At 47.3% G+C, this 25,001-nt stretch overlaps 1 protein-coding gene across 1 annotated transcript in view; it reads right to left on the bottom strand.

Moving 5' to 3' along the window:
- The window catches only part of Fa2h (fatty acid 2-hydroxylase), a 55,447-nt gene extending 30,685 nt beyond the window's left edge, over positions 1 to 24,762 (bottom strand). The window contains exon 1 of the mRNA XM_075977305.1: positions 24,407 to 24,762. Coding sequence (XP_075833420.1) covers positions 24,407 to 24,676 — 270 coding nt within the window. The 5' untranslated portion in view covers positions 24,677 to 24,762. The remainder of the gene's footprint in view (positions 1 to 24,406) is intronic.
- Between the last annotated feature and the right edge of the window lie 239 nt (positions 24,763 to 25,001).

Here is a 25,001-nt window from a genome sequence, read left to right as displayed (position 1 = left end):
ATTTTTACTAGTGTTCCTTCCCTTGTCTCTGGGAAGGAGCCACAGGCCATATCACCTGCAGGGTCTCACTTTCCCACTCATAACCCTCCTAAGCCTCAGCGCTTCAGAATTGGATCGTATTTGTAAATACATAATTAAAAGGGAAATAAGGGGGGATTAGAGTATGTTCTGATGTAACTGATATTCTTATACAACGGGGAAGTTTCAAAGCAAAGGGTGCTACAGGGGAGAACGTTATGTGAAGATGAAGGCACAGTCAAGGAAGATGAGTCAGGAAGCCAAGGAAAAGCATTCTGACAGAGATACCAGAAGCTGTGGTGATGCCTAGGATGCAACGGTTCACAGCCCTCACAAGGAACCCAGATGCTATAGGAAGCTTTCATTGCTAATTTGACACAGCCTAGAGCCAGCAGAGAAGAAAGCCTGGACTGAGGAGCAGCCTAAACCGCAATGGCCTGTGGGCATGTCTACATGGGACTGTCATGTTGATTAGTGAAGGAGGGTCCAGCCCACAGTGGGCAGTATCATTCCCTAGGTAGGCAGTCCTGGGAATGTATGAAAAAGCTAAGTAAACATGAACAAACAAGCCAGCAAGCAGCATTTCTCCACAGATTCCTCCTTGAGTTCCCATCCTGACTTCCCTCAGTGATGGACTGTGATCTGTAAGATGAAATAAACCCCTTTCTCCTCTAAGATGCCGTGGGTTGGAGTATTTAATCACAGTAATAGAGATGAAACTAGAGTCCTATGGCACCTTGGCAGTGGCCATCTGGTCTCAAGAACTCTGAGATTATACATTCCTGTTGTCTAAACACTTACGCTATAATAATTTGTCATGGAATCTAGTAGAAAGTCACTCAAGTCTTACTCAGAGTTGCTGGGGATCCAGACAAGGCCACAGGGGAAGAGGGAACTCCCTAGAAGATAAAGGCACACTGAAGGAGACATCAAAGGTGATATGGAGTCAGGGTCTACACCTCACCCTACGCTAAGACATTGGAAAGGCGTCTGCTGGTCTACACAGTCCTCCCTGGCCCACAGTGGTAACCCATGCTTAGCTCTTAAAAGGGACATTCGACTATCTCCCTTCCTGGCTCAGCAGGAGTCTGTTCCCCCTTCTTTAAGGCCTGAGAACTCACTCCCCAGCTTTCTCCACTTAGAAGTGTTGTGCATCAGACAGAAGCGACGCTTGGGGATGGTGGGGGGGGTGGATCAAAAACTGCTGCTCCCTTTAGCACAAACCTTGCTCTTTGTACTCCCATCTCCTCCCCCACTACGTAGCTCCTGGGACAGCCAGGACATCTCCACGGAGAGCTAGCATCTCAGTGGTATCAACATACTTCTCCCTGAGGGACCGACAGGAGGTTGCACAGATGGGGAAACTGAGGACCAGGAGGACCAGGTAACCTATGCAAGATCTCTCAGATGATCAGTCTCTGGGAAGAGTCTGCTCTGGGAGGGCTGCCCTGAAGGTCTCCAAACTCCTAGCCAAGGTCCCTGTCTCTGCCCCCAGCATTCCTCCTGTCTTCCCTAGAGAGGGTGTGCTCGGAGGGTGCATGGGGAGAGAACAGTAAAGAACAACAGAAAGCCTGCGTGCTGCAGCGCAAACAAACAAGTCCGCCATACAGGCCATCTGAAAGGAGGCAGTGTATGGCAGGCGGGGGCTGCAGAGGGAGGGGGGACCCGCATAAAGGAATGTTGTTTGAGAAAGCTGGGGCTGGGCACCAAGGGATGGACAGATGTCCTTTTATCCCTTGGCCTGGGTTGTGCTTGAAAACGCTTTCTGTGAAATGAGACTGGTGGCCCTGGCCCTGTGTCCAGCTGCCTCCACCCGCCGCAGGCACAGAGGAGGTGGCGGCTCCACACACCTGGTAGCACACTGCCCAAGGCTGGGTGCAAGGGGCAGGCTCCAGAGAGAAAGATGACGGTGCCAGGACCTTCTTTGCTAGGAAGGCTTTGTGTTGACAAGCCCACCCTCTGGGGCTCTGCAGGCCTCTTGGGAGCTGACTATTAAGAGAACTGGAAACTTTAATAGTAACGAAGGTGGCAAGGCCTGCTAGCTTCTACTTCTAAGAAGCTGCTCTCTGTCTCCCTGTGTCCAAATCAGAAGTCAGGGTCTTCAGGCTCATCTCTGGCTAATCTTTTGTGTACCTTGAGGGTCACATCTGATAACTGACAAGCCACTGAAGCCTCAAAGGAGGGCCATGATTACCCTCTCATAGTCATGGCAGGGTTAGGGCCAGGTCACTATCCCAGGGTTCTTGGTAAGAAGTAAAGCATAAAGAATTGGCAGGAAGCTTGTGCTGTGGTCTGACCACCTGATTCTGATTGAGACATACGGAAGGGACAGAGTGACAGCCTGGCACTAGGCCCTTGACTTCAGTTTACCATGAACGTGACACTGCTTCTAGTCATGAAATGAGGCCCCTTTGCTGCCATCACCTGCAGCCTTGTCCTCAGAAGCAGAAGGCAACTTATATAGAAAATCCAGGACACCAGAAAAGGGACCAGTGGCTTGATAATACTAAATTACCACTCGAAACTCACCAGATGGGTGTGGCCACTGGCAGGTTGCCCATGAGCCGTGGATGGTACCACACACGTATGCATATGGACAGCATTAGTTGGACTCAGTGGTTTATTGGTGGTGAAGGACAACAGGACTTCATGAGGTTGGGAGCAGGCTCTGTGTGGGGAGGTGGGGGAAGGAAGTTGGAGCAGGGAGTTGGGGGTAGATATGATAAAATATATCGTGTACATGTATGAAACGCTCAAAGAATAAATAAAAGCATTATATATGAAAAATATTACTAGAATACCCATACTAGATCTTGACAGCTCCCATGAACTATTTTGGGGACAGGGGTTTTGAGTTAGGACTAACTTTGTAACTTGGGCTAGCCTTGAACTCACAGCCATCATCCTACCCAAGCCTAGGTGCTTGGATTACAGGGGATGGACCACTATGCTCCATCGTGCTATTCATTCAGTTCTCTTCCATATCTCACCACGGTTCTTTGCGTCCTTGTGGGTCCTCCCTAACCTCCAACTTCTAATTAGAGAAAGTCTTCCCTAGTCAAGCAGACGGGTGCATTTGCCCGAGGGATGTCTTATTTAGGAGCTTGGAGGGATCTGTGGGGGTAAATCTCCCCCCTGGAGTCACAACCTGGGCTTGGTGAGGTTGGACAGGGGAGCTGCCTGAGGTGTCTGGCTCCTCCTTAGCAAGATTCCTCCTCTGCTGCTGGAGTTGGATGGAAAGGACCAGAGTCTGGGTTCAGATGAGAACACCAGCAGCTTCAGGGTGTCAGCGCCTTGAAATGTTCTTTTGCAGAACTGGTAAGGGATCACCCAGACTACGTTCTCTTGAGTCTTTATCTCACGGATAACCAGGGATCTTTATGGGATGTGCTACCACCAGGAAAATACTAGGAAGCCATCTAAAACCTATATCACCTCATTGACCCAACACACATCTAAAACACACTTCAGAGCCGTTACGTGACATCCTGAGCTGGAGGGACTGTCCTCTCAATACTGCATTGGACTATTTCTAATGTATTGATAAGTTTTAGCTACTGTGTGTGCACACATACATGTGCAGGTGTGCACGCCATGGCACATGTGTGGCGGTCAGAGTTGGTTCTCTCTCCCACGTGGGACCCAGGGATTAAATTCAGATTAGACTTGATGACAACTGCCACTTTGTTTTTTGAGGCAGGGGCTCATGTAGCATAAGCTGGCCTTGAACTTGCTATACAGCAGAGGATGATCTTGAACACCTGATTTTCTTGCCTCTCTCTCCTGAGTACTAGACTACAGACACACGCCAATGCCCAGTGTCTGTGCATTTACACGGTGCTGGGGAGGAAAAGCAGGGTGTGTGGTAGGTAGGCACTCTACCAACTGAGCTACAACCCAGACCTTGGTTATTTTTTCAAAAGAGACAAAAACCATTGATCTATAAATGACCTCAAATACGACCACCCCAGAGGCAATATTCCTACACTTCTCTTTCATAGTCTAATTATTTAAGGCAATATTTGTTCTGCCATTGTTTGCACCTATAATTTCACTGTAAGAACCAATAATAATAGTCTCTGAAATTTTTTTTAAAAAAACAACAACGATAAACCAACCTCCTAACCAACAGCAAATTATGTGCCTTACGCCTAAATGCCTCACCTTACTCCCCCAGCCTAGCTCTCTAGCCCCTTTCTTAAAATGAAGAATATTTTTGCTTACAGGGATTGGAGTACCTATCTTAGATACCATGTTTGGTTCTGAAACACAGGCTTTCCTGTGTCCTATAGGCCTATGTTCCCTTTACTCACATTTAACCTGACCACTTCCAGGCCTACTCACTGCATGCTGCTGAAATTAGTTAGGCAAGGTGCACAGGGGACCCTTTAACTGGCGATGGGAGACGGTCTGGCGAGCTTGCCCTTGGAACTTTATATGGTTAAACAGCACATTTTGTACTTGGTGGGAACACAGGCTTTTAACTCAGAGGGATGAATCCCTTGAACAACCCGGAGGAGAATGCTGTCCTCCTGAGTGGTCTGTGTGGCACAGCCATGGTGGACACATACTGCAACATATCAGGCAGGTTTTTGTGAATGAAGCCCAGACACCAGCCAAGAACACACTCTCATCCCAGAGAGGCTGCAGTTCTAGACCAATGCTGCCCAACAGGACTTTCTTCACTGATGAAAATATCCTATATCTGAGCTGTCTAATGTATCACAGGAAGCCAGGTATGGTGGCACATGCCATTAATCCCAGCACTCGGGAGGCAGAGGCAGGCGGATCTCTGTGAGTTAAGAGGTCAGCCTGGTCTACAGAGTGGGTCCCCAACTAGCCAGGGCTACATAGTGAGATCATGTCTGAAGATCAAAACCAAACCAAAACAAAGCAGACCCCGAGAGGAGTTGCCTTTTTGAAACTTTATTCTAAATAGTGTCTTAGAGTTTTTACTGCTGTGACAAGACACCATGGCCAAAACAACCTGAGGAGGAAAGGGCTTATTTCAGCTTAGAAATAAACACGTCACAGTCCTTCACTGAGGAAGGGCAGGGCAGACACTCGAGCAGGGCAGGCACCTGGAGGCAGGGCTGAAGCAGAGGCCATGGAGGGGTGCTGCTTGCTGGCTTGCTCCCCATGACTGGCTCAGCCTGCTTTCCTATCATCCCAGGAGCACTACTCCAGGGTGGCACTGCCCACAGCGAGCTGGCCCTCCCACATCAATCACTAATTTAAAAAATCCCCTACAGACTTGCTTACAGGTAATCTTTAGGAGGCACTTTCTCAACTGAGATTCTCTCTTCCCAAATGACTCCAGCTTATGTCAAGCTGACAGAAACTAGCCAGCAGAAATAGCCATGTATGGTTAGTGTAGCCATGCGGACAGCAAGCTACAGTCTCATGTGTTCAATTGCTATTTGAAAAGTTTCCTTGGTAGCTTAAACGCAGTATGGCCCCAGTGAACACTAACCACCCCACCCAAGCCCAGTATTCTCTCCATCGATCAAAACCATTGGCACCACCCAAAACTACTTCATTTTCCAATTTCAATCTTTAAGTCACCAGTTAGCTGTAATGATTCTGTGACCAGGATGATCCCAGAGTCTGCATTCTCATAGCTAGGCCAGTCCAGACCTGGGTAACAGTGATGGCCTCTAACTCTCAAACTCCCTTCAGTCTACCACATGGTAGATCAAACTATTTATCTCACGAAGTTCACTTCCTCAGCCTTCTGCTTAAAACCTCCCAGAAGCTGCCTACTAGTCTTAGAAATAAAATCTCAATCTCCGATGGCGACGTACAAGTCTCAGCAAGATAGAACCCCTGGTCACGTCTCACTTCCCTCCCTCCACACTTGCCCTTATTCGTAACAGCCCCTCTTCTGTTCACACCTCAGGCCCTTTGCCCTTCCTGTTCCCTCCTGAAATGACATTTATACCGTTCTTCTGGCAGCTCCTTCTCAGCTACCAAACATCAGTTCTCTAGGGATGCCTTTTTTTCTTTTTAGTGAGTACCTTTATCTGTGGGGCCGCCACTCTGTCGCACCGCTGGCTATTATTCTGTTGTGCACACAGAATATTTTTATTTTGTTACAGTACTTATCACCACCTGTTTATTGCTGTATCTGTCCCTGCCCACTGCCAGGTAAGTCCCACAGGGACAGAACCAGTGGGTCATTTTATCTTGCACAACAAACAAACAGAATGAGCAGAATGTTTGTGGTTGTAAAGGAAAAAAAAAATGACAGAGAAGGGAAAGTGACCCTGAGAGTCCCTGGGATCACCTGAAGCCTTAATCATCCCTGCCTGTGGAGTCTGTCCGTCACTGACTAAGGCAGGTGTCTGAGGTCCGAGTACAGACAGGGCGAGATGAGCAGGTCAGAAAACCCCACCAACCCTGGCCATGAGGAAGGGTGACTGCGCAGCCAGAGTATCGTTAATTCTCTAGGGAGCAGGATTCGTGCCCCAGGAGGTCCGAGCACTCAGCAACTCTAGTTTTAAACCCCCTTCTACCTGGCAGAAACCTACCTCCTTCTTAGTAAAAGGGACTCGGAATCTTGGCTACAGTCTACCCACACACATGCTGTTTCTCCAGCTCTCATTGCGGCCACACACAGTCCCATGATGGGAAGCAGAGAGCAGGGAGACCACAGCTCTGCAAAGCAAAGTGTCTTGTTCAGACCTCACAGCCATTAACCATGCAGTGTCAGGAAGGTGGCACTGTCGTTGAGCTCTGTCCCCGGGGGCAAGCGTGGGGGTGCTGGGATAGTACCCGCTGAGTAACTTCCCATGCCAAGTTCCTTCTGCTGGTTCTTTAATATCCCGAGACACAACCCCAGCCAACCTCAGTACTTCCCATTTCTCCAGGTCCAACCTTGCCCCACCCCTTGGCTTTCCAGAACAGCGGGTCGCAAACATGATGTTCCTGAGTTACACGGCCTACGTGCGACAAACACATGCCTCAGGTCTTGTCTCCAGAGAGTCTGACTTCTTAGGTTTGGAGAATGGGATCAAGCAATCAAAATCCTCATATTCTCTCACCCTAAGGAATTTCTGAGTTGCATGTGCTCAGGTCATATCTTTAAAGGGGAGCAGTCATGTTCCATTCCCACAAATTCATATCTACCTGAACCCTGTGGACAGGACTATTTGGAAAGTAGGTCTCTGATATATGCCAGGTAAGGTGAGGTCATAGTAGGGCAGGATGGGCCTTCACTTCAGTACAAATGGTATCTTCATTAGAAGAATGAAACTTGGAGACAAAAAGAACCACAAGAACGACCCTGCAAGGAGGGGGCCAATCATTGGTAGGTTTGTGAGACAGGATTGCCAAATGGTGGCCTCTCCAGAAGCCAGGAAAGGTGGAGAACAGATTTACCTTTGGGGCCTCCAGAAGGGACCAATCCTATTGACATCTTTATGTCAGATGTCACAAGGGACTGTGAGAACGTTGTTTTCAGGCACCTCAGTGGTGCTTTGTGATATGAACATCTGGGAAAGTATTATGACATCACTGGAAGTACGTCCCTTTGTGGTGGGTAACCATGCCTGGGTTATTTTATCTCCCCACTCCTCCTTTAAGGGCACACCAATGCCCAATTTCTACAAGGCAACTACTCATTTAAGCATTTCTTCCCACATTTCCCTATGAGAAGAAATTCAAGCATGCAACACCTGAAAGAGTCACACCACTGACAGCCCATCTCTTCTACTAGGTTTCATCATTCATAGTCTAGTATCTCCTTGTTTTGAGACGGGTCTAACAGAGCCCCCTCCCCCCAAGTACAGGGATTATAGGTGTGTGTTACCATGACTCTGACTCATTTAAATTGTGTCTGGGATTGAACCCAGGGCTTTTGCTAGCTAGGCAAGCACTCTATTAACTGAGCTCCATTCCCAATCCTCTATTTGCTCTTTAAAAACTTATATAGCTACACCATGAAATCTCAGCATGGTGCTAAACAAGACCTGAAGAATCCCAGTGAAGGCTGACATTGCAGATTAGATGGGAAAATACAAGCAACACAAAATGGACTCAGTAGGCTGTACCTTTATGTGTGTGTGTGTGTGTGTGTGTGTGAGAGAGAGAGAGAGAGAGAGAGAGAGAGAGAGAGAGAGAGAGAGAGAGAATAAAGTCAAAGAAAGAGGCCATGAGTTTGAGAAAGAGCTGGAACGGCAAAAGAGAAGGAGGGAGGAAAAAATATTTTAAAAAATTTTATTTAAAGTTTGTGCATACCAATATCTAATTCTTGCAGTTACAAAGCTGTTTGCAATGAGGTAATAATTGCAAAATCTGTGTTAAGCTCACTTGCCTTCTTTTTTTTTCTGATTGGGTATTATTTTCATATTCCAAGTGACACAATCATCTTTGTGTGTATACGTCCGTGTGTGCTATGACGTGTGTGTGGAGGTCTGAAGATAACTGTTAACACCGTGAGGCAAGATCCCTAGTTTCTACCACACTGCGTGCCCCGGGCTAGCTGGACCATGAGCTTCCAGACATTTTCCTGGCTCTCATCTCGATCTCAACGTAGGAATGCTGGAATTATAGCTACACTTCACCACATCTGGTGTTCCAACATGCTTCTCTGGTGCGGAATTCCCATTGTGAGGCTTGTGCGGCAAGTGTTTGTATTTGCTGAGCCGTCCGTCATACTAGCTCCTGATGTACAGATCTTACAGGTGAAGGCAATGCTCTAATCAAGATATAGTGTTTCCATTACACCAGGAGTCCATTGTTTTAAAGATTTATTATTATTTATTTATTTTTAATTATGTGTGTATGTACATATGAGTGCAGGTGCCCACGAGGCCAGAGATGTCAGATCCTCTGGTAGTTACAGGTAATTATGAGCTACCCAATGGGGGCGCTGGGTATGGAACTCAAGCCCTCTTTAAGAGCTGTAAGCACACTTAACACGCAGCTGCTTCTCCTGCCCCCAAGGAGCGCATTTGATAAATAAGCTCCTTGTGGGATGAAAACAACAGGAAGAGGAAAGAAGTGTCCAGGTTCCTTGACCGCAGGGACAAGAGGTCTGAGGTGTACAGGACTTTGCAGGAGAGACATCAGGTGCCCTGCTAGTAAATAAGACAACTTCTCGGCTCTCTCAGCCTCTAGGCATCCACATGCATACCCTGACCTGTAGGCAGAGTGTGCAGCCCCAGGCTGCCAACACAGAGCCGTGTGTGGGACCTGCTCTAACACTGAGTTCAAGGACAAAGCTGCTGCTACATTTTCCTTCCTCAACTCTCCCCTTTTCTGCATTCTCCAGAATTTCATGGCCATTCCAAAAATTCTTAGCTAGCCCCCACTTCTGACCTCTCCAACCTTCGTTTTTGGACCCTCCAAACCCCAGCATGAACTTGCTCTTTGACCACAGGGCTGAGGGCAAGCTGAGCTGCTCCAGCCTCTAGAGGTTAGATTCATTCACCTACGTTATGTCCCCAAGGCTAGGGACACCGCACAGTGTGACCCTCAGCACTTGTCCTTCACTTTGCTCTTCTTAGTGGAGCAGTCCCTTGTTTGGAATGGAAAGATAAAAAAGCTATATTTTTAAAGATGCAGTCTTACTGTCTAGACTAGGCTAGTCCCGAGAGCATGGTCTGACTGCCTCAGCCCTCCTAGTGCTACGCTTAGGGCATGTACTGGCACACAATGATATTAATGTGTTTTGCTGTTGATGTTTATTTTTCGGAGTGCTGGCAATCAAACCCGAGGCCTTATGTAAGCAGTCTGCCACCGCCCTCACTTCCAGCCCTTTGATTTCCTTGGTACAAAATGGAGCTCCCAGGAAGTATTAAATATGTATGCAAATTATTGGTATGTGATAAATGTGAGCTTCAAAGAACCAGTAGGAAAACATTAAAACAGAATGATCAATTAAAAAGCTTGATTCTTACATCCAAAAAAAAAATTCTAGGGAGTAAAATAATTTAAAAAAATAACAAGAAAAGCATAGCTCAAAACATTTAAGCACAGATAAAAACATTAAGCACTGCTTATTAACAGAATGCTACTTTTTAAAAAATGTATAAAATCTTAAAGGAGGAATTCTTGGTAAGAAGGACCAAATTGAGAAACTTTTGTTTTTGGTTGTGAGCCTAGCCTTTAATGGCTGAGCCATCTTTCCAGCCCCGGATAACTGTTCTTTAAAGGAAATGTCAAGAATTCTTATGGGAAAAAAAAAACACTTAAATAAAACAAACACAAATGAAAAGTAAAGGGAAACTAGTAATAGAGCTGACTGAAACTGGATAAGATCTTTTATATCTAAGGAGTGACAGAGCAGAGTGGCAGGTGGGTGTCTGGGAGGGAAGCGCTTGCTCCCACGCCTGATGATCTGAGTTTGTCCCCAGGGCTCACATGGTGGAAGGAGAGAACTAAGCCACGCACGCACGCACACACACACACACACACACACACACACACACACACACTGAATAAATGAGTAGAATTTTCAAAAGAAAAAGAGCATCTAGTTAGTAAAAAATAGGGAGAGGGTATGAAAGGCATTTTACTGAATAGATGTAGCAGGTCAGTAACAGGAAGATACTTTGAACTCATACTTTCTAAAGGAAAAAAAGACAATGCTTTTCTTCAGCCATTAATGAAGAATTTAGAAAAGAAAATAATACACACCATTGGCGAGGACACGGGGAAACCAGCATTTTCACTGACGTTTGGACAGAGTTCTCATTGACATAAAGTTTAGGAATGCAGCGCAGTGGTAGAATCTTTAAATACAGACTCTGTATTTAAACACACACACACACACACACAAAGTTGTCACTGGCGGTTCAGTGGTTCAGGTCTGCAATTACAGCACTCAGAAAGCTGAGGCAGGACAACCATGATTTTGACAGCAGCCTGGGCTACATAGTGAGAACCTGTTTCACAAAGAAAACAACAAGATAGTTCTAGAAACATTAAAAAAGAGAAGAAAAAAATTGGTATAGTCATTTTATTTTTTTTAAATATTTATTTATTTATTTGTTATGTATACAATATTCTATCTGTGTGTATGCCTGCAGGCCAGAAGAGGGCACCAGACCTCATTACAGATGGCTGTGAGCCACCATGTGGTTGCTGGGAATTGAACTCAGGACCTTTGGAAGAGCAGGCAATGCTCTTAACCGCTGAGCCATCTCTCCAGCCCCGGTATAGTCATTTTAGATGCGATTGACAATATCCATCAAAATACAAAATGCACATTATTATGTTAATGCTACAAGTTTATTTCCAAGTATTTGAGAATTATTGTGCAGGCATGTGTATGTTTTAGGGGGAAACATCAAGAGGATCAGCTGTTAAAGATGAAGTAAACAGATAAATGTTCCTATGCTGCTATATAGAAAGAGGTGCAGAATATGTCACCAGGTAAAGAATGCAGCAGGGTCCTGAGCCATGTGTTTTGCATGAATCCTTTAAGTGGGAAATGGAGAAGACTACCCATGTGTGCATGTGCAGTGTTTCAGTGCAGCCGCAGAGAGGACTGGGGGTAAAGGGACAGTCATTTGTCTGCACATTCCTTTCAGTCATTTGAGTTGTGAGTATACCAATATGTAACTAGTATGTTAATTTAAGCCAGGCAGTGGTGGCGCACGCCTTTAATCCTGGTACTTGGGAGGCAGAGGCAGGTGGATCTCCGAGTTTGAGACCAACCTGGTTGACAGAGAGAGTTCTAGGATAGCCAGGGCTACATAGAGAAACTCTGTCTCCAAAAATCAAAAACCAAAACAAACAAATATAGTTGTGAAGCGATATAGACTCTGTCTGGAAGGAAAACCATAAAAGAAGAGGAGGAGGAAGAGGATGAGAAGGAGAAAACAGGTTTGGGGGCTGATGAGATGGTTTAGTTGGTAAGCACACTTGCCACCAAGCCTGAAATCCTGAGTTTAATTCCCTGGATTCACATAATGGAAGGAGAGTAATAACTCTCACCGTTGCTCTCCGCATACATATGGTGGTTAGTGCACACACACGCATGCACACACATGCATGCGCATGCACAGATGAGTAAGTGCGGAGGCTGGAGAGATGGCTCAGTGGTTAAGATCACTGGCTGTTCAGTTCCTAGTCCACATGGAGGGTCACAACTGTCTGTAACAGTCCCAGGGTATCTGATGACCTCTTCTGACCTCTATGGGCACTAAGCAAGTACAGGGTACACAGACGTACGTACAGACAAAACACCCAAACACATAAAATAAAAAATAAATTAGAAAAATAATGTGCAATTTTAATTTTTAAAAGGTACTATCTCAGCTTTGAGAACACTGAATGCTTGCAAACACGATGAACCTTTGAGAACCATCTATCTAATGAAATGTCTTTAGTGAGTTCTGATTACTATCCATTGAAACATGAAACCAGAATATCTGGGATATGGTGGACTTGATGCTCCTTCCCGGTCATTTTAGAAGGTACAATACCCACCATCTGGAACAATCCAGGGGAGCCTTCTTGAAGGCCACAGTTTTGGCACATGTAAGGCTCAAGGCCATGTAGCATATACTCCCTTTACTAAGGCTGCCTGCCTCTGAAAACAAGTTCATGTCTGCCTGCTGTCTGCCTGACTGTCTGTCAGTGTTTGTTTTACCCATCAGGCCACGCTCCTCTTCCCTGCACCTGGCAGGTTCTCTCTTGGTATCTACTCTGGGACATTTTTTATAACTATAACCTGACATGAAAAGGCACTCAGAAAAGGTGGGACAGGGGAGTCAGAACTAACTTTATTTTCTCTCTCCCACCCCCTTCCTTGCTCCCTCTCTCTTCCTTTCGTTTTGAGCTGGGTCTCATGTAGCTCTGGCTGGCATCAAACTTACTGTGTAGCTGAGGATAACCTTGAACTTCCAATTCTCCTGCTTCCGAGTGCTGAGCCACCTCATTTATTCAGTACTGGGGATAGAACCTCAGGCCTTGTGCATGCTAAGCAAACACTCTACCAGCTGAGCCACATTCCCGGACCTGATTTGCTTCCATTCGTCTTTACTCTGCAAAGGCACATGTGCAACATACATGCCATGACACATGCCTTTTCCCCTCTCTTCAGGTCAAACCGCTATCTAAGCTGACTGTCGAGATTGACTTCCAGGTCAGTTGACTGGAGTCAGCGCCAGCTGAAGATGTACACTCAACGTCTCAATGGGCAGAGTTCAGGCTCGTGGAAAGAAGCAAAATGTTCCCACTCCTTTTGTCCCCTCCTGCACAGTCCACGAGGCAGAGACAGTCAATGAGGGCCGGAAGGCAAACAACCAACCTAAGGATCCTCTTTCCATCTTCAGAAGGCTGAGAAGCCCAAGCAGGAGGTTAAGAGGGACCCTGAATCACCCCAGCTTACTCCAAACGAAATCACTTGCTCCCCACTGGCTTAATGTCATGCACAGCTGTCCCCATTGAATTAACGGGAATACCACCCAGGGAGCTCTCTCAGCTAAACAATCTGCTCTGTCTACTCCAAGGGTTCAAAAGAAATTAGAGTCTGGTGTGATGGCAGAGGAGGAGGCAGAGGCAGAGGCAGGCAAATCTCTGAGTTCAAGGTCAACCTGGTCTACAGAGTGAGTTCCAGGACAGCCAGGGCTATACAGAGAGACACTGTCTTAAAGAAAAAGAAAGAAGGAAGGAAGGAAGGAAGGAAGGAAGGAAGGAAGGAAGGAAGGAAGGAAGGAAGGAAGGAAGGAAGGAAGGAAGGAAAGCTAAGGAGATGACTCAGTGGTTAAGAGTGTTTACTGCTCCAGCAGAGGACCAGAATTCCCTTTCCAGGACCCACGTGGTGACTCACAATCATCTGTAACTCCAGTTCCAGAAGATCTGAAGCCTTCCTCTGGCCTCTGAGGGCTCCTGCATGCATGTGATGCATATCAACTTGTGCAGAAAGAAACACAGACACACACACACAATCTTAAGAAGGAATTCAAGTGAAAAATAATTTATGATAAATATATTTAAAATGCAAATTGCTTAACAAACTTAAGCCACCTTACTGTTAGTTCTATAAGTTACTGGCATCAGGTAGTTACCCAAGTCCCTAAAGACTCCAGTCACAAAGTGCGGCAAAACTGACTTAGCATGCAGGTATCTGCCAGCTGATGACATAGAAATTCAGCCTCTTTCCTGTTGCTGTGATAGAATATTCAGACAAAAGCAACTTAAGGAAGGGAAGGCTTTTTCCTGGTGCCCACAGTTTGAGGGTACAGTCTATCTATCACAGCAGGAAAGGGAAGGAGTTGAAGTAACCGGCCACACAGGGCAGCCACGGTCAGGATTAGAGATTGATCAAATCCCATTGTCAGCCAGCTTCCTTCTCTTTACGCACCCTTGGATCCAAGCCCAGAGAACAGCAAGGCTCTCCTTTAGGGTGGAGCAACTTATCTCGGTCAGTCTAATCAAGATAACCCCATACAGCGACTTCCAGAAGCTAGTCTAATCTAAACAATCGGTTCAATCGAGTTCAGACCCTGTCAAGCTCACAGTCAGTGCTCTTACTGTTGCTGCTCCATCAGCAGCTCCTCCTCCAGCTTCTCCCAGGCCACCGGAGTGTCCCACCTCTCCTGGTTGGCGATTGCTATCATCTGACTACGTGTGACATAGCAGAATGTGGAGTGAGATTGAAAAATCAGTGTGAAAATCCATGTTTCATGAGTCAGGGAAGATGAGAGAAAACTCACAACTCTGCTGTAAATAAGGACCTGACATAGCCAGGCCTGTTAATATTGAAAGTGAGCTAATTAAAAGCTGAGACCCCCCCCCCCAAAGGGACTAACCTGTTCATTGAGGGATTAGGAGAAGCCCCTGGTCCTCAGATAAACTTGCTAAAGCAATACAAGCTAATCCTGCTGGGAGGTGCTCAGAATGGAGTTTAGAAATGGATACTGGCCTGTTGCTTACTATTGCATTTCTGAGAAACTGCCTGTGTTGATTCCAGTGTCTTTTTTTCCTTTTTTAAGAGCTAGCCAGTTCCCATCCCCTTGTCCTTCATTTAAGGCACTTTGACTTTTTATCCTTGAACTCAATGGCCCTTCTACTTAGAACCCGGAACCAGCTGAGGTTTTGTTTGTTTTTTTAGTGGCACCCTATATCACCAAGGTGGTTAAACTTGGCACACCCAAGGGTTTGCCAGGGTCAAAAGAGAGCATCCAAAAAGCCAGGCTGATCTGGCATTCGCCCTGACCTGGGGTATTATCGATCACAGAAGCCACATTTATTCCAATGCAGGGAGTTTCAAGTGCAGGCCTTATAATGAGTTAACAATCAGGATGTGGTAGCACATGCTTGTAAGGGGCGGAGGCAGGTAGGTTCCGAGTTGGAGCTCACTTTGGGCTACATGGCAAGACTATGTCTCAGAAAATGGCAACGAAACAAACCCTGGAGATGGGTATGGTAATGTGTACACACACCTGTGATGTGGGCACTTGGGAGGCACAAGCTGGAGGTGAGAATTCAAGGTAAGACTCAGGCACATGGGATTCCGAAAACAACAGCAACTACAACAACCCCCCACCCCAAGTCTTTCCTTTGATGTTCATGAGTAAATTGTGACCTAGTTTGTAGACTTTCTTTTTTCCTTCCTTGCTTCCTTCCTTCCCTTCCTTCTTCGTTCCTTCTTTCTTTCCTTTCTTTTCCTTGTGTGTGTGGGCTCTTTCTTCCTCTACCTCTCCAGTCTGGGGTTATAGGCATGCACCACCATGCTGGCCTTAATAGGGTGCTAGTGATCAAACCTAGGCCCTCGTGCATGCTAGGGAAATAGTCTACAAGCTGAACCACATCCCAGCCCTATATTTTCATCACTACATATGAATTACTACATTACTACATATGAATAGGGACCACTAGAAAACAATTAATAGGGTTGTATTATTTGAATTCATAAGCTAAAACCAGATTTCTAAAGAAATCTCCCCCAAAACTCTGACTCATTTTGCAGTAGGAAACCTGGGCCTTATGCAACGCTAAGCAATGCTGAGGAGTCTTACCAAGCTGAGAAGGATGTAGCCAATGGAATCCTATTTCCCCTTCCTGTGCAAGAAGAAATTATGACTAATTCACGTAAGTAATAATCAACCAGATATGTTATCGACTGTCCAGCTCACTCTACAGAACCACATGTACTTGTAACAGTGGAAATTCTGGCTACTAGCTTTCCCATAACAGGGTGTTCAGGCTTCTTGTATACACCATAGTTCAAATACATCAAAGCAAACCCCCTAAAATTGGCTTACATGATACTACTACTTACACACCACATAATATATTATAAAAATGGGAAGTAAAAGTATTCCCATAATTATGTATTGGAGAAATGCTTCTCATTATAAAACACCAAGTCGGGGCTTCATATTTTTCAGTCATAAGCTTTGCAAGTACATCACTGAGCACTGGGCTTGTTGTCCACACCCCCTCTTTATTACTGACTGGGTGTTCTTTCTGTTGTAGAGAGGAAGAGAGACGGAGAGCAAGAGTTGTGTGTCCACCTTAGAGGGGCGGCAGCTAGAGAAGATTGAGCACCACTACCTGGGGGCGGGAGAGATGGCTCCAGTGAAGAACACTGGCTGCTCTTCTAGAGGACCTGGGATCAATTCCTACCATCCCCATGGCAGCTCACAACTGTCTGCAGTTCCAGTCCCAGGGGATATGACACCTTCTTCTGACCTCTATCAACTCCAGGCATGAACACGGTGCACATATATACAGTCAGACAAAACACTCATACATATAAGATACATACAAATAAATCTGAGAGGGGGGAAGAGACAGACAGACACAGAGAATGACACACAGACCACACACACAGACACACACATATACACACACACACACACAGTGAGAGAGGGGGGAGGGGCATACCTAAAGACTGCATGCTCTAGAGAAATTTGCATGAGAAGTCATCAGAAAAGATAACTCACCCTAGAAATACAGGCGACCTGTGTCATGCCTATGTATATCATGCAGGTGTTAAGAGCCACTGGGGAACTAGTCACACCCTGAGAGCAAGGTGGTATCCCAATTGCCTTCCCCTTGCCTTGAACTTGTGACAATCTTCCTGCCTCTGCTCCAAAGTGCTGGGATTACAGACACATACCACTACATCCAGACGGATTGACTGATTGATTGATTGATGACTATTGTTTTTCTTTTGAGATAGGGTCAATATATACAGCCAGAGCTGGCCTTGAACTCTCCATCCCCCCCGTGTTAGTCTCCCGAGCACCAGGATTACAGATGTGTACCACACTGGCTTTATTCCTATTTCCTATGGTTGGATTCACTCTTAGCCCTTGGAGGAAGTCTGAAAGGAAGTGACCAGCAGTGTCTGGGTGAGGAATATGCTCCCGTCACTCCGGCTGAAACACTGGCGAGCAAAGACAGAAACAAGAGACTCCCTCCTTTCTACCAATGCCAACCCATTTAGCTAATAAAGGAACAGGAAGTAGTTTCCATACATTTTAATTTTTGAATTATTATCTTTTATGTTATACACACAACCCAGTTTTCCCAGCACCCCATTCCTTGGCTTGTTCAAATTATCTCGTAGTTCCCATAGGCAAGAACAAGTGTGCCAGTGAAACTCGGGTGAGGCAGACAAGTCCACGCCTCAGAGAGTTTGCAATTTCATAGACAAGACGAAAGACAAGGCAGGCAGTGAAGATCCCCTGAGAGAAATAAATCGGGCTAGGTAAAATGCTACAAGGACTTCAGAGAAGGAAAAGGGATGTTCTAGAGAAAGAGATAAGAGAAAACAAGACAAAACCTTTGAGATGGTGCCACGGGGATCCAATGAGGATGCCACGACATGACCAAGCTCTCATCTGAATTGTCACATGCAATGTGGGTCACTGGGGTGACCTTCCCAGGAGAGTGCTGCAATGAGGAGCACGATGGGACTCTGGCCAAGGTAGAGTCACAGCAGGGGAGAGTGTCTAGAAAGGATACTAAAGGGGCTCCTGAGGACAAGCTTGTCACCTGTCGAGTCTCCTACTTTTCTTTTTTCAATTAGTCACCATTTTTCCCCCTTCAACTTGTCTGTGGATCCTTCAGGTCAGGGCAAGCTTCAGAGATAGCTGTGGTTAGAGATGGAGAAACACTGAGTATCCCCAGGGGAGATACTGAGTGAAGGAAGCCACCCTCGAGAGAGTGCAATGACTTTTAGGGGAGGTTCCGAGACAGAACAGAACAGCTGGTAGTGGCAGAGGTTAAGATCAGAGCTGCCTCTGGGAGGTACTGCTGGCTGCCAGGAGACAAGAGCTCACTGCCAGTGTTGAAGAGTCCTACATCTTCCTCTGGGTCGTAGCAATAGAAGGGTTTACCTGGGTAAAAAGGCACTTACAGGAAGCCCTGAGGTGCCCTCCCTGCTGTAAAGCCCTGGAACATCTCCAGCACAGTCCAACTTGGAGGTCTGAGCTGAAAGCTTGGAGATCTGGGAACCTACCTCCACATGTATGGTGCAGTGGAGAAGAAAAGTCACTGAGGTCCACTGGGTCGAACTCCTTGGTTGTTTTAAGCAGTTCCCTCTTTTCTGGCAGAGGAAAAGCAAGAGAATGCAGCCACAGAGACTGAGAGATAGTAACCAGGGATACGGGTGGCATGGTAGGAAGAACAATGCTCTCTCTTCCCGGGGTCCATACTTGAAGCCTGTAAGTATGTTACTTCACTTGTCAAAAGGACTTTGCAGGTGTAAATTAAGGATCGAACTGGGGGAGATTATCTGGGATTGTCTGGGTGTAGCCAATATAAGCCTAAAAGCATTATAAGTGGTGGATTGAGCCAGAGGAGCCAGAGGTGGAGTTATGATGCCGGAAGCTGAGGCTAGAGTAATGAGACACCGGCTAGTGGTCACTCAAGGAATACAGGCTGACCCCGGAAGCTGAAAAGGCAAGGACAGGTGGCTCTAGCAACTCTAGAAAAAAATGCTGCCCTTCCTGCTCATGTCCGACTTCTGACCTCCAGGGTAAGAGGATACCTCGGGTGTGGATTTAAATCTCTGCCTGTGGCATTTTGTTACAGTAGCAATGGAAATGAATTCAGGCAGAAAACCAAAAGGATCAGGTATCCAAGAGGGGTAAAAGAGTCATTGAGGCAAAGGTAGAGGTCAACCTCAGGACCGCTGCCAGGCCAGGGAGGAGCAGGGGATAACCCGCCAGCTTCAGGGAAGGGAAGCTCACAAGACCCTGGCAAAGGCAGCTTCAGTAGCAAGGTAGGTTTTGTTTTTTTTTTTTTGTTTTTTTTTTTAAATATTTTTTTTTATTTATTATGTATACAATATTCTGTCTGTGTGTATGTCTGCAGGCCAGAAGAGGGCACCAGACCCCATTACAGATGGTTTTGAGCCACCATGTGGTTGCTGGGAATTGAACTCAGGACCTTTGGAAGAGCAGGCAATGCTCTTAACCTCTGAGCCATCTCTCCAGCCCGCAAGGTAGGTTTTGGAGAGGATGGTGTATCTGTTACTTGTCTCAATAAACCAAAACCACATGTGAAGCAACAATGTGTATCATATGGGGTCAGAGAGGGCCCACCAAAAAGCAAGGGGAGAAAGGATGACAGAAGCCATCTGGGCATCATTTGGGGGTATTTTCTGGCAGTATTTCCAAAGGTGATAACTCTCATGTGTTTCTGGATTTCCAAGAGTCCAGTCTGGAGTGATACCAGGGAACACTCTTGGGATCTGGACATGTAATCAGTGGCCAGGTTTCCGGATGTGCTACTAGATGGCCCTGGTTTCATCCTTCATGTAAGACTTACTGGTGTTACAGCAGGCCAGAGCAGTTGGAAATGGATGGCAACCTTTAACGGGCCAGGCAGGCCCTTGTGTGAAGAAGCCCTTAACAACGAATTCAGTTAGCCGACCTCTTATCCCCACCCCACAACGCATGTGGAGGTAGGTTCCCAGCTCCCCTAGGTTTCAGCTCAGACCTCCAAGTAGGGTTGTGCTGGAGGGAGATGTTCCAGGGCTTTAGAGAAGGGAGGGGACCCCAAGGCTTCCTGTATTTAGATTCCCTTCCCGTTTAATCACTCAAGCCCTGAAGCTCTCAACGTGTATGACAAAGCCTAGCAGAACCATAGGTGGCAGAAGCTGTGGGCTTCCCAGTCACTCAGAGACACATCCTATGTGGCTCTCAAGTCCTCCAGACATTATGCTACCTCATTGCTATAGTCTGGAGAGTTGAGATTTACCTTGCTTGGGGGTATTCTCAGGCAGGTAGCTCATATCTCACTGGTCTCTGATTAAGAACCATCTAGGTCTGTGATACCATGTGGGGAAAACACAGGTCTCTTTCTGACTGTTACTGTTTCCTTGGTGGCAGATTTGTGGTTGTCAGAGGACTTGGGTTGGGCTGTGATGAAAGCTAGAACTCTCCAGAAACACAAAGACTCATACGTTTTCCCATACACAATTCCATTAAAGCCCAGATGACCCACAGAACACTATGTTTAAGAAGTCTTATATCACTCTTTCCTATATACGGGTCCAAGTGGTACCCATGACGGTCTTAGGAGATACAAGAGACAACTTGTAGCTCAGTTGATGGACTGTTTGCCTAGCATGCCCAGGGCCCTAAGTTGGTTTCTGGCATCACATAAACTGAGCATGATAGAACATGCCTTTAATTCTGGAACATGGGTAGTAGAGGCAGGAAGATCAAAAACTCAAGGTCATCCTCTGCTACGTGGTGAATCTGAGGCCAGTCTGGGCTACATCATACCTGTCTTCCCTCCCACAAAATTTATATTTATTTTGAAGTATTTAAAAGTCTGGGTGTGGTGGAGCACATCTTTCATCCCAGAACTTGGGAGACTGAGGCAAGTGAATCTCTGAATTTGAGGTTGGCCTGGTCTACACAGTGAGTTCCAGGACAGCCAGGACTATGTAGAAAGACACAGTGTCAAAAAAATAAATACAAAACCAAATAAACAAAAGATCTGCGATTCCATTGGTCTTATCACTTAGGGTCAGGAAATGCTAAAATAAAAACTGAGTCTATGTAGAGATGAATATCAAATATTATAACTCAAGTGGTGTGTCAGTTGTTTGTAAAGCGCCGTGACCGAGACTCACGGGGGACCAAAGTAGGGAACATCTGTGGGATCGGCAGGAGGGTTAGACACAAAATCCCTTCCTTGCCTCTTTCTCTCTTTAGATTATGTTTTTATTTTATTGTTTGCATGTGCAGAGTCCACAGAGCTGGGTCAGAGGCCAGCTGGTCCACTGCACAGATCCCAGGGATCACGCTTGTAGCCAGCACCCTCACCCACTGGGCCATCTCGGCAGCCCTGCTTCGTTTTTTGCTGGAAGTGGTGATCACAACTCAAAAACTGGGCTTCGTGTCTGCAGGTGGGAGAGCACAGCTGTCAGTGTTTAGGCTAAGGAGCTTGATCCAACTGGCCTCTGGCAGCCTAGGATAGTCAGGGGCCAGCTTCCTCCATCAGCCATGGCTTTCACTTGTTCAAGGTGAGCAGCTCATCTCCCCTACCCCACAGTATGTTAGCTCAAACAAGTCTGACTTGTTCCGTGTATGTGCCTTTGTGTGAGTGTGAATGTGTGTGTGTGTGTGTGAGTGTGTGAGAGAGTGTGTACATAGGGGGTGTGGCAAAGTGGGGAAGAGGGGAGATAAGTGACGGGGGCCCACAGAAGATATAGAGTGCCCCCACTTAAGGGCTAGGCTGGAGAAGGGTCCCTAGGGGCGGGGGACAACAGTTAGTTCACAGGATTTTCTTTTCGCTCCTCACACAACAGGAGAGGGCTCTTACCTCCCAGAGGAGTCAGCACCCTGAATCCAGCAGGAGAGAAGGTAACGTGGGGGCTTATCTAGTCATCTCTTTTAATGGACACCCCACTCCTGCCTGATTTCTTCTTTGACTGCTTTTCTCCTTCAGTTTAAAGAGAACTTCGCCTGCTATAGTAAGGCATGCCTGTAACCCCTTCACTGCTATAGTAAGGCATGTCTGTAATCCCTTCACTTGTAAGGCCCAGGCAGAGGGGTCGAGTTTGAGGCCGGCCTGACCTAAACGGCAAGATATCTCACAAAACAAAATGAAACAAACAAACAAAACCCACCAAAGAAAACGTAAGCTAAAATAAGGAGAACCTTGAACTCGGTTCTGCATTTGCGCTCTGCCAACAGTGACGGGAGACTGGACCGTGAGTAACTGTGGCTGCTGTGGGTTTGAAGGTGGACTGGTAGATTCTTTCTACATCCTCAGGTTGGGAAACAAGGATATTTGAAACATGACTGCACCAGGACTCTTCGGTAACAGGGAAGAGAAGAAGTAGGAGGCAAAGGTGAACTGGGTTTTGCCTCTGAGCTATCCCTAGGGGTCAGGCAGGACAAGACAAAGCAAAATCAAACCCTAACGCTGGATGGTTGGCAAAGTACGTAGGTGAGGCCATCCAGGGTGGGAGTGCCATTCAGGATGGTGCCGAGTAGAAAGGCCACATCCTCCGGCTCCTGTCTGTAGAACACGGTTACAAAACAATGCAGGCCTGTCAGCTGTCACAGGCCTTGGAGGTCTCCAGTGTTCTGGTCCCAACCTCTTGTCAATGTCTGTACTCAATTTTTGGCTAAGTTTTCTGTTCCTTCAGCAAGACCTGACACTAAACACCAGCTTCCCATAGCATGCTGGGCTCCCATTGTGGAATGCCAAGTCTGGGCACTTTATGAAAGCTCTCAAATCCTTCAGTTATGAAATCTCCGTTCTCTTTCTATTCAAGGTGATGGCGCTATAACAGCTGCCTTCCCTCTGGTCTCGTCACATCCCCTGGAGTGCCCTCCATTCCTTCTTGTCACTGGAGCCAGAATACTCTTCCAAAGATGCAAATCTTTCATGCCACTCCCCTGCTTAAATCCTCTGGCTTTTCCGTGGCACCACAAGTCAAGCCCTGGACCACAACCTTTGAGGGTCATGTGATCAAGCCCCAGTGACTTTTGGCTTCCACCTCTTCCCTCTGCCTGATAACCCTTAGTCACCTTGGTCCTATTGCTGTCTCTTGGCTGTATCATACTCTTTTTTTCTCATCCATGCTGCCCCCAGCCCCCCAGTCTGTAATGTTCTTCCCACCACTTTGTCTAGCCAAGCTCCATCTTTCAATTAGCTCTTGGTAAAAATGTCACTTTCTCAAGGTAGCTCTTATTGAACCTGTTCTCTGAAATCTGCAGCCAGACTCAACATGTAAATATTATACATATGAATGAGATGCATTTAAATAATTATCATGTGGGTAATAGGGTCCCTCCTTTCCCCATCAGCATGCTCATTCTATGAATGGGAACTATGTTTTCTTTAATGTCTGTTGGTGCCTAGCCAGTGTTGTCAACCCACTTAAGAACCAAGTGACTGAATAAGATAAGGCTTAGATAAGACAGCAAGAGAGGTCTCCTAGAACAGTGCGCCACCTGCCCTTTCATCCAAAGAGCTAAACGCACTTGGAAGCAAGAGTAAGCCACAAGGAACAAACGCTGCTTCCCATCTAATCACCAGTCCTGTGCCAGGCTTGGAAACAAGGCATCAGCTTGGCTCGAACCTGAATCTACCAAGACTTCTGTAGATAGGGACTGTGTTCCCAGCCCTTGGATCCTCGGGATGGAGACGGCTTTGATTCTGGATTTGATTTTTGTACCACCTAGTTGTTTGATCTCAGACATTTTATAGAACCTCATGGAACCTCTGTGTTCACATCCTAAAATGAGGTGTGTTGAAGGTAAAAACCCAAGCAGCCTGGACCAGGCAACAGTACACAACCTAGCATCGGGTTGGAAGGATAGAGCTCTTTTCTTTAGCAAGCTGGCTTAGGCACATTCAGTCTTTCACACCCACAACACTGCTTAGGATAGAAATAAAACCAGGGACTGGAGGATATCATCTATAGAACTCTGTCCAGTTCCCCCACCCACCGGAGCCCTGGGAGCTAGCTGAGCAGAACTTTATTTTGCTGTGCCTCCTTGAATCAAGAGAGTGGTGTGCTCGGGAGGTCAGGTGACCCCAGGAACCTATTATTGAAACAAGAAAGAAGACCAGAAAGAGAAGACCAGAAAGGCCGATAAAAAAGAAGGACGAGAAGAGAGAAAAGTGGTGGTGGTGGCTGGGGCCAGAATCAGGAATCCAAGTTGTCAAGGGGCAGAGGCTGCAGAAGGGACATGTTGAAAGGAGGATTCAGCCAGGTCAGGGACTAGCGCTGGGAAGAGGAAGGAAGGGCAGGCTCCTGGCGGCAGGAAAGGGGGTAGTGACCTGTTAACAACCTGGAAAGAAATTGGGGAAGCGGAGGGTGGGGAGGGCGGCCGCTGTCACCTTGCATTCTCCAAGAGGGCAGGCAGGTGATCTGGGCTCTCTGGAGTGGCGGGCTGGGGGAGGGGTGGGAAGCAGGGAGTGGGGTGTGCCCCGGGCCGGCTGGTACCTGAGGGTCCACTCGCAGTTCACCCACGTAGTACTGCTCCAGCCAGCGGCGGGCGTTGTCCGAGTGTCTGTGAGGTGGCCCATCCAGGTCGGCAGTGATGTCCTGGCCAGCCCGCGCCCGCAGCAGCTGCTCGCCCCCAGGATGGTGCCGCACAAAGCCGGTGAGGTCGTAGAGGCTGGCCCCGCGGCGGACCCAGCAGGCACCAGCCGCCAGGCGCCGCTGGACCTCGGCGGGGGAGAAGGAGGCGGCGGGGGGCGGAGCGGGGGCCATGGCGGGAGAGCGGAGCTCGGAGCTCGGAGCCCGGCCGTCTGCTCCGCGGCCGCCCAGCGCGTCTCTAACATCTCGGGAGCCCGGGCCGCCGCAACGGGCCCGCCGCCACCGCACCTGCTCATTTGCATGCCGGGCTCTCATTGGCCACTCGGTGGGACGCTGCTGGTGCTCGGAGCCGCCTCCCCATTGGCCCGCAGGGACCCGAGCCCCGAGCGCTGGGCACGGAGCGCGGGCGCCAGGTGGCCCTGGGCAGGTAGAGGGCGTGCCCGCCAGGTGTGTCCGGCTGCGGGTGGATGGCAGCGGATCGAAGTGGACAGTCCGAACG

Source organism: Microtus pennsylvanicus, chromosome 6 (genome assembly GCF_037038515.1).
Source record: "Microtus pennsylvanicus isolate mMicPen1 chromosome 6, mMicPen1.hap1, whole genome shotgun sequence".
Classification (NCBI taxonomy): domain Eukaryota; kingdom Metazoa; phylum Chordata; class Mammalia; order Rodentia; family Cricetidae; genus Microtus; species Microtus pennsylvanicus.
The sequence above is the reverse complement of the archived record's forward strand: the minus strand, read 5'-3'. Positions and strand labels throughout refer to the sequence as shown.